This window comes from Chelmon rostratus, chromosome 11, assembly GCF_017976325.1.
Source record: "Chelmon rostratus isolate fCheRos1 chromosome 11, fCheRos1.pri, whole genome shotgun sequence".
NCBI classification, from domain to species: domain Eukaryota; kingdom Metazoa; phylum Chordata; class Actinopteri; order Chaetodontiformes; family Chaetodontidae; genus Chelmon; species Chelmon rostratus.
The window spans coordinates 6,546,518-6,556,474 of record NC_055668.1 but is presented as its reverse complement, the minus strand read 5'-3'; the positions used below and the strand labels follow the sequence as shown (position 1 = coordinate 6,556,474).

The 9,957-nt window shown below is 40.4% G+C and overlaps 2 protein-coding genes across 3 annotated transcripts; one reads left to right on the top strand and one right to left on the bottom strand.

The window, feature by feature from the left end:
* Positions 1–245: 245 nt before the first annotated feature.
* Positions 246–6,413, bottom strand: sirt1 (sirtuin 1). 2 transcript variants are annotated; one of them, XM_041947234.1, is made up of 9 exons: positions 6,044–6,413; positions 5,438–5,560; positions 5,036–5,271; positions 4,773–4,925; positions 4,320–4,467; positions 4,150–4,229; positions 2,665–2,848; positions 2,018–2,545; positions 246–1,747 (listed from the first exon to the last, which is right to left on the bottom strand). In XM_041947234.1, the coding sequence occupies exons 1-9, from the start codon at positions 6,387–6,389 to the stop codon at positions 1,458–1,460; spliced, it is 2,088 nt and encodes a 695-aa protein (XP_041803168.1). In that variant the 5' UTR covers positions 6,390–6,413; the 3' UTR covers positions 246–1,457. The 2 variants fall into 2 exon arrangements, with proteins under 2 accessions (XP_041803168.1, XP_041803169.1); XM_041947235.1 differs by having other exon boundaries at positions 246–1,744.
* Positions 6,414–6,912: 499 nt separating this feature from the next.
* dnajc12 (DnaJ (Hsp40) homolog, subfamily C, member 12) lies at positions 6,913–9,752 on the top strand. The gene is made up of 5 exons (XM_041947935.1): positions 6,913–7,249; positions 7,891–7,969; positions 8,323–8,462; positions 8,560–8,704; positions 9,355–9,752. Exons 1-5 carry the CDS (start codon positions 7,172–7,174, stop codon positions 9,435–9,437), a joined length of 525 nt encoding a protein of 174 aa, XP_041803869.1. The 5' UTR covers positions 6,913–7,171; the 3' UTR covers positions 9,438–9,752.
* Positions 9,753–9,957: the final 205 nt, after the last annotated feature.

Here is a 9,957-nt window from a genome sequence, read left to right as displayed (position 1 = left end):
GCTACACAGACTCGAAATCTCATAGTAACTGACTCGTCGTCCCTAGTGGAAACCCTCTCAGTAGTCATGCAGTCTTTGAAAGCCCAGTACGATGGAATGAACTAAGGCAGCAGGGTGAGCTTGAGGACGCTAGGTGGCGCACCACTCACATCAGCACTGTCCCACTGAGACTGTGGATGTGGACACCTGGCTGCACTCTTCATCAAATAACAGAAATGAGTGGTCAGTGTTGTTCATTCGTTTCTTTTTTACTGAGAACGCAAGAAGAAATAACTGAAATGATGTAAAAAAAAAACAAACAAAAAAAAAACTAAATTGTATTTTCTTAAACCAGAAACAAAACATTACCTTAAAAACAGCATGTGAATTATGTTGGCGTAGACATTTATCCATCACACTGGCTCAAATATGTCTATCCTCCAACTCTTAATCTTTACAGGCAGCAGACTCTTCAGTATAAGAAAAGGAACTGGTTTAACAGTATAGTCTATGAAAAGTGGGCCAACAAAACCGGCTGTATACGACAACAAAAGTGCCATTTTTCAATTTGAAGTTGTTGAATATATTCCTAAGGCTTAATATTACAACTTGGAAGAGGTTTGTACAGAGAAAACTATCATCTACTCTTTGACGAGTATGTCTCACATCAGAGTATGAAAATAAGAGGTTTGACCATAAAAAGTAGCTGCCACATGTCAGAGGGAACACCTTGTCAATAGTTGTATTTTTTCCAAGAAATAAATGACAGGTTAAACATACACAGCTTACGACAACATAGGAGCGTGTTGATCAAGTGTTCTTTGGTCTAAAATTAATGAGTACTGTTCCTTATTTCTAGCACTTACCCCATGAAAGGGCAGAGCTGAATTTCTATATTGCAAGTTAGACGATGCATTCAAGTAAACCATCTCAAGATTTATGTATGTGTCTGAAACTCATAGTACACACTATTTTGTGGGAGGCTTACATATTTACATGTTTTCCAATGGTAACATGAACCAACTCTTAACACAGCATTAGACCACAGCTGACGTCACAGTATGGACTGAGACAGTTGATGTCGTTGCTTGTAATGACTGCAATTTAGGAATTAAAGCTTAATCTAGTGTTGCATTTGTGGTACGTCGCAGTAGATGAGAGCACTAGCTACAATTCTGAAAATGTGAATGCAAAATGAGATGAGCACATGGGAGTAAATCCTAAACAAACAAAACAAAAACAACTACTGCATTCTATTTAGTAAGTAGTATACAGTATGAGGTTTCAGACACAATGCATGTGATCAAACTGGGCACAAAAAAAAACAAAAAAACTTGCTGCATATTCACACAAAGTTGTCACACAATTTCAACTTTATGAAAAATAATAGTAAGGTTGATGAGTCAAAAATATACGAAACATATATATGTATATATATAAAAAGACAATTAGTGCTTTGTCGACTGGGTACTTTACATTTAAAGGTGCGTGGTGCTCTGAGTCTTTTCAGAAGTATTGTCTGTCTGCACACTTGATGTGGCCTCATCAGCTAAAGTGTGTTGTATTGTGTCTCTGAGGCATGTCTCTCCATCCGCTGCTAGTACGCCGGCTTCCTCCGGTTCGCTCTCTTCTTCCATCCCATCTGCGCTGCATTCAGACTCGTCACTGTCACTCCCACAGGAGCTCGACGTCTCATCTTCAGAGTCAGAGTAAACCTCAGCCCCGTGGAAGATATAGTGATTTGGTGCTTGAAACAGGTACTGGCCTGCTGGGGGAAACAATAGAAAGGTGCTGAAATCAATATCTGGAGAAAATCTGTGTGCCTGTTCTCAATGTTGCTGGCATTTTATAATTATTTGGATTAACATGTATTTGCCTGCTATTTGAAGAAGAAATAACATGCTTTAATTAATGGGAATAATGGATTATCACCTGTGTTTACACACCCATGTCTCACTTTCAATACATTACAATATATTTGTTAATTATACTGTAGTAAATAGTGTTGTTCTCTCGACCATGGTGGTTTAAAGCTTACTCTCAAGCCGTTTGCTGATTGGACTTCTGTTGATTCGACTCATCCAGCATCGTCTACGAAATTCAAGGTTGGAGGTTTGGCTCTTTAATTCAGCTGCCTCCTCTTTTGGTGTGTCTTCTGCAGTTAACTCTGAAGGCTCAGCTGTCTCTTCAGTGGGACACTGAGCATTTGGACAAGGCTCTGGAGGTGTAACGTTATTACCAGCAGTCTCTGTGACATTCAGACCTTCTGTCTCCTCTGAAGGCTTAGTTACTGAGTCTGTACTGTGCTGCTTCTGCTCTTCCTGAGCAGCATCGCTGGAAGCAGGCAAGGCCTCACTTGGTGGCTGTTCTGGTAACCGAGGGGGTTTCTCTGTGATCTCAGTGAGTCTTACAGTGTTGTAGCAGAGCTGCTCAAAGTCTGCACCCAACCGATGACAGAGCTCATTGACAATGACATCACAATCCCCAAGTAGCTCCACATCAAAGTTGAGATGAGGCAGCTGCTCCCTATTGATCAGGACCTGAGGCACTTCATGAGGAATGGAGTCTGGATGTGATGAAGAGAGGTAACCATTAAGTATTGCATGTCTGGATTTATTGCAAGCAAAATATAAACATATTGGTTATTGCATGCATGTTTCAGAGAGAGGGAAAAAGAAAACATACTTGGGATGAGGGCAACTGGTCGGACTTTAAGTGAAGAGCCAATGACAATCAAGAGGTCCACCTCATCTTTATCCTGCTTCATGGCTCTGTGGAACATTTCTGGAAGATTCTCTCCGAAGAAGACAATGTCAGGTTTCATGATTGCCAGGGGGATATCTGGACACCGTGAACAATTAGGGACAACCTGCAGGAAGAATTCATGCTATTAGCATTTATAACAAAATAATGTGTTCAATGAATGCCATGCCAATTTTTTTTATCTTCACTTAGACAGGGACCGCATGTATATAATATCCACAAAACTAGCCAATGGCCCCATATTAGGAAGGTATACCAAACTGATTTACTGTCGTACATTGACGGATGGTGCAAAATCATTAGAGACAGATTATTATAGAAGGTATGCATCATTCTGTTCCCTCATATCACTACAGTCAGTTTTTGCTGAAGCTGAAAACATTTTAAACACGCTCATGATATATATATATATATATATATATATATATATATATATATAAAACAAATTATAAAATGAACATTTCACATTTTCCTCCTTACCTCTGGTGGTATCTAGTGAATGCAAAGGATTTCAGATATCCCCTGTTGCTAATTTGGATTAACAAACACGCTACAAGCACTAATCACAGTATGTTACTGAGAGTAGACAGACTGCTTCAAAAACCTTTCCACTGTAATTAATACAACTCCACTACTACGAGCTCAAAATTGGGTACAGAGTTAATGACAGGTTGATGCTTCCAATCACAGTGTTTTAACTGAGCATGTCTGGGCAACACTGATGACAGTAATACAGATTTACAACACATTGTATTTGCATGAGTGACAATAACGGACTAAAAACACTGCTGAGGTGATTCTCAAACTTTTCCTGTTCCCTTAAAAAACAAAAAATCAAACTGCTTAATGTGCATCAACTTTCTTTTTTCTCCTGTCTAAGTCTGTCCATCTTGAACCTTGCAGGTCTTGTTGCAGCCTAAAAAAAATCTTGACAGCCTTGTTATCATCAGAGCATTATTGTTTTTGTTATTTTTATAGTTTGATGAGATTGATACTTCTCTGAGAGGTGAAATTACTGGTGCAGCTTGTAACATTAACAAAGGCTCCCTTCAAAGGCTCCCTTCTAGCAATGATTGTTTGTTATACCTGTGTTTCACAAAACAAACTGTCTGTGTGAAAAGGGTCAATTCATTTTTAGTTGCACTCTAAATTGTTCCTCTTGATCATGTTTGCCCCCACGAGCAAATGTCCTGTACCTGTACACCAAATGTACGGCATACACAAGACTTGTTAAGGATTATTTTCATGCCATAACCACCAAATGCTGAATGTTGCTAGTGTTGAACCACACAGTTTGCTGTGCAGGACTGGCTTAATACAAAAAGTTTATTGGTGGGAACTGTGGGAAAGACCAATAAACGTGCATGTAAATGCGTTATCTTGGGTCAGTCTGGAATGAATGATTACCTGGTTAAAGATGTCTTCCCTTATAGCCTCACAATCCACTTTCTGTTTACAGACAAGGCAGGATGCAGTTGCAAAGGAACCTGAAATAAAAAAATATATATTAATGACCTTTCACCATGGACAGTCTATATAAAAATAAGATGGATCCATCCATTAGCTGTATCACTTACCATGACACTGGATAATCCGCTGAACTCCAGCCACTTGTTCTAACGTATCAATGTTTTGAGTGTAATTACGCAGCAGCTTCCCCTGCTTATCCAGCATAGATATGAATTTGTGACAGGGTGAAGGCTGGAACTGACCAGGGTAGATCTCCTGTAACAAAGAGGATGCATTCAACATCAGCCCTGTATTGTTTTCTATATGCACCCTTCATCTGGAAAACATTTGAACCATTTTTTCAATCTCTGTTGACGTTTAAAGCCTGTATGGGCAACACAAACTGGACCTTTTAACGCCAAATGGAGGTTTACATGAACATGTTTTGAATACATACTTGTTTAAGTTTATTATCTTATCACATCATACACCAGGGTCTTAGTTGGGGGTGATCAAACGATTTTTGATGTATTGTTAGAAACTCTGATTTGAGCAAAAGCAAGAGGACACAATGAACAAACCTTGGCAAACTTGAAAAAAGGTCTTGGGTCCCGTCTGAAGTATTCAATGTCAAACATAGCTTGAGGGTCTGGAAGATCAGGAAAATCCACAGCAAGCCGTGCATAAATTCCATCTCTGGAGCGAAAGTCTGGTATTCCACATGAAACTGACACCTACAAAAAGAGCATACATTCCGCATAGCATGAACATTGGTACAACACATTCACTCAACCACAGGGTTAGTCAAATGGTACAGCTGCATAATACTACTGTCCATGCATACCCCAGCACCAGTCAGCACAAGGATCCTTTTGCTTTCATGAAGTAGCCTGACCACATCTTCAAGGGTGTTGATATCCTTCCTCTTCTTTCTTTTTGGAGGTTCTGAGATGTTGATGATGATCTGCCACAGTGTCATGTCATCTAAATCTGGTGGGAGCACAGTCTCAGGCAGCAAATCCTTCAGAATGGTTCTCGGATCGGTTTCTCTGATGTGTTGCTGGATGAAACTGTAAGAACCTGTCCAAGAATAGAACATCTCAGCATGGCTTGTGTGTGCCGTTGCATGCAATTACGCTGCAGTTGAAACAATGTCCTGCTTGCTAAATACACTGTACCAAGGGACTATAATAAAAGCTGCTGCAGGCAAGGTTTTAGCCAAATGCTGCCTTATTCAACAGGTTACCTATTTGTGGCTGAGGAGTCCAGTCGCTGGAGCTTGCGTGTGAGGATCTGTCATCTTCCTCGTTGATGTGTTCCGGTGTGACAGCCAGACCGTTGGAGGGGAGATCGTCATGTCCGAGAAAATCTGAGCACAGAAAAGTTTGGAAAATGAACAAATATAACCAGAGACGAGTGGTGTCTATTTCTTATAACTACAACGATCAGCTAACTACAACCAACGTCCATGACAGCAACCTCAGCGCGGCAACATGAACTTAAGTGAGCGCTGGCGGGTAGGAGAGCTGTAAATCGGCTAACGAATGCTAGGTTGCTATCAAAGTTCAGTGGGAACTGAGTGAGGAGGGAATAAGTCTCAACAAGATATGCCACAGGCAGTTTTCTCTTACTTTTCAGCGTTACCTACAGGAAAGTTAAACGTGCCGTTTTCAGAAGTATGTTACACACATTTCAACCCCGACACGTTTCTAACGTTACTGTGCTTTACCGCTCGCTAACGTTAACTTCTGTTTCAAACTCGCCGGTTAAGTTTGGCAAAACAAGCACCTCCCACTCACTGCGAGTCAAGAAAATACATTTATCTCTGTTAAATGTCCGCCTCTTTTCATACCAGCACCCTCCTCAGTCGTCCGGAGTACAGCACCATCGTCTAGTTTCAAGACTGGTTTGTGCGGCTCGGGGACCGGGATTCCCAGTCCATTGTTGTCTCCGCCTAGCGCTGCTGGGGCCTGCTCTACCGCCATCACCGGCTTTGCTTCCCTCTCCGCTGGCTGCGCACAATTCACCGCCGGCTCCCGGCTCTCAGTGACACCGGGGACGCATGATACTTGATCCACTTTGTTGACTTTGAATCCGCAGTTAGTCACCAGACTGATTTTCGACCTTTTCGCGGCAGGTTCTTCCATTTCGGAGGCGCCTGAAAAGGCCGTTTCGATACTGCTCTCTCTGTCCGCCATCTTCAGCCCGCAGAGCCGCTGAGCAGATCCTTCCTCTCGGACAGCTGGCTCATTTGCATAGAGCACGTGACTCGTTCTCCTCCACTAGTCACGGCTGAAACGTCCCCTTTTTACGTCAGTGACATAAAACCATAACAAAATATTGCTGCTTTCAAACACTATCAGATTCATTTAGAGGAAAACGACTACTCTTGAATGACTGTACAGTCATGAGTAGCATGCCCACGACGTTTCGATAATAGTGTGTGACACATGATAGTGAATAACTTTTGTGTTACATGTGGACGTTGTAATTTTAATTGCAATCTAAATGCCTCCTGCAAATGCATCCTTTTCATGTTTGCCACATATGCCAAGAAGCTCAGCCAAAAAAAAGAAAAGATCAGACAGTAATTTATTGTGATTCCCAGCTACTTATGGGCTACATTTGCGTTTATTTCATGAATAGTCGAAAGTTCAAGCGGAGAGGGCGCTTTAGGTTGACACTTGAATGCAGCACAAGGCTTGTGTCATATGGCGGAGAGAGACAGCTGACTATCCTCTTGGCTCAGGAGAGATCTCCCTTGGCTATTTAACCATTTGGCAGTTTCTCAATTACTTACAAAAAGCTAGCAGGTAAAATTAACAAGATAAAGTTTAAGGATATAATCAGTGAGTGATCCTCAGCAGCAGCGAGGGAGAGCCCGTCAGCGGCTCTTTAACCGAACAGTTGTGATCCAGGATCGCAGATACTGAAGCTGCTCCGTTACAAGAAACCCTCCACATTTCAGAACAGATTTTGTATGGAGGCTGCTTTAAACTGCAAACCAGAGGACCTGGAGGATTACTACGGGTTATTAGGATGTGATGAACTGTCGTCGGTAAGTTCTGGCCAGTGGCTCTAAGGATCAGCCTATTTACTGGGTGATCTAATGCTTGTCTCGCTCTAGAAACTGAAATATACTGATTTAAGAGTTCAGGAGCAGAGAAGATAATATAAAATGCTGGATGTACGCCAAGTATCAGAAACCTGTAAGATGTTCAACCAAGAGATTCATGGATTGTGCTCCAGAGGTTAGTCTGAACCAACAGAGACCTGTTGATGCCTCAGCAAAAGATGTCAGTCGTGCGTCATTCAGTATCTGTTGGTTGTGTTGCAGTATTTGTCCTAAATCATTCTTTATCAACATTACCACATGTGTAACTTAATGTAATACACGCTCAGCAGAATAATTTATAGACCTTTTCATAGAAGTAACAGTTCAGAGTATGACAACAGCAACATGTATGATGGGAACTCATTTGAAGGCCTCAAAACAACCTGATCAATATAAGTTTGAAGCTATAGAAAATCACTCGGTATATTTATATTTAATGATCATTTGTTTCGTGGCCTCTTAGTCATGCAGAAATGTCTGTAAATTTCAATGTGTTTTACAATAATGTCCCTTCAAAAGAAAATCAGTGACTGATTCCAGAATTGTACCAGTAGGTCATATTTATTTAATCTTTCACCTGGCAGACGGAACAGATTCTCAACGAATACAAGATCCGAGCCTTGGCATGTCACCCAGACAAACACCTGGACAACCCAGGAGCAGGTACAGTGGATATGTGGACCGTTTATGTGATACACATGTATATTTTAAAGGAATTTTTCAAATGTTGACAAATAAAAATAATAATTTGCCATGAAATATTTTTTTTTCCAGAAGTGCAATCAAGGTGAATCCACCTTTTTTAAAATTATTTATTTCAATGATGTTTTTGTCATTGTATTTCAGTTGTCTTGCTTATCCCACAAACAGTTAATACCTCTTTCTGATGTCTTAACTTCAAAGCATATTATGTTAATGCAGAGGTGCCTACAAGTGCATGCAAAGTAGAGGTTATTTATTTTTCTCATAATTTTGCAAGCACAATGTTCCATCTAAGACTCTTTTCTTTCTGGCAGTGGCAGATTTCCAGAAGCTGCAGGAAGCCAAAGAGGTTTTGTGCTGCGAAACCAAAAGAAAAAACTATGACCTTTGGAAAAGAAGTGGAGTTGCTATTCCGTTTCATGACTGGCAGGCCTTGAATGACTCTGTAAAAACTGTGTGTAATTACTTTACCTTTGCATCAGTTTTTCTAAATACTACGTCATCTGTATAACTTAGAAAGCCTGGTGATATATGGGGTCATCTCTTTGCAGTCAATGCACTGGGCCGTGAGAAATAAGAAGGAACCGATGTTGGAGGCCTCAGAAGCAGAAATCCCTGTCACTTCCCAAGCACAGGACCCACATGCTGAGCAGGAAGCACCAAGGGTCCCTTCACATGATGCCATGCCATCCTCAAGTAAGTACATTTCAGAGTGTTCACAAAGTAATGAAAAGCATGGAGACCGAGTTTTTTTAATGTACGATGCTCTAGAAGTAGAAGAACACAACATGTAAAAAAAAAAGAAAGTTAAATGAAAGTTGCCAATTAGGGCATAGAAATCCTGCTTTTTAACTCAGCCTTTAGCATCCTTATGTTTGTGGCCTGAAGATTCAAAAATGAATTTGCCATCATGACAGTTATCCACTACTGCATTTCCATAGTATCAGGACATCACCTGCCAGGATATCATCTCCATCCAACCAGCTCACCATGACTACTTCTTTTACTCTCCCTGTCTTGACATATGTAAATCTGATCCATCAACAACATACACTATAATATTGCCTGTGTTGACAAAATCCTTATGACCAAAGAATAATGTAATAATTTACTTTCTAGTGACTAATGATGAGTCAATATGCTACTAACATGCATGTTAATAAGCAACTAGTGAATGGTGAATATGTGTACCTTAATATAAAGTGTCACCAAAAATTGTTAAACAGTGTGTATTGCATTATAAAATGGAATCAATTTGAACTGTATTATATGAGCAGGGCTGTATCTATTGTTTGCACAGTATTAACTCCTGTATAATTAACAGACTTTTTATTGTCATTGCTCAGGTGATTACTGCCATCGACGTTTCCGTTGGGCTGCCGACTCGCCATCTAGTCTGCTGCAGAGGTTTAGAAATTATGAAATCTAATTATATATAATATTTGTGTGCAGTGTCTTGTCGTTGTCCTTGTTCAGGTGGGACCTCGTTAACTGTGATGTCGATTCTTGTGAATATGGTCTGGCTGTGCCACCTCTAACCCTCTTGCATGAACTAGAAATTGTGAACCCTACGTGTGAATAATTGGTCAGGCAAGAATCAGACAGTTGCATATTAGATTAGGGGAATCATTTTTTTGTCCTGATCATTTGTTTATTATGTTCACTACCACACAATGGAGATACTTTAATGATGTAATGTGTCTTCTGGTGTTGCTGTCATGTTCATAATGTTGGAAACTTAAAACTGAAACATGTCATGAACGCTATTTTGCGTATGTGTGTTATTTCATGTCTTCAACGTCAAAGTCTTTTAATTGGAAAACTAAACATTCATTTTGCTATGATGCATTTATTTGGCATCATTACACCTACAGTGAGTTTTGGTTAATATATAGCACCACTGACATTTTTTCCATTTTTGTACAAGCAGGGTGAGGTCTTATCAGAAG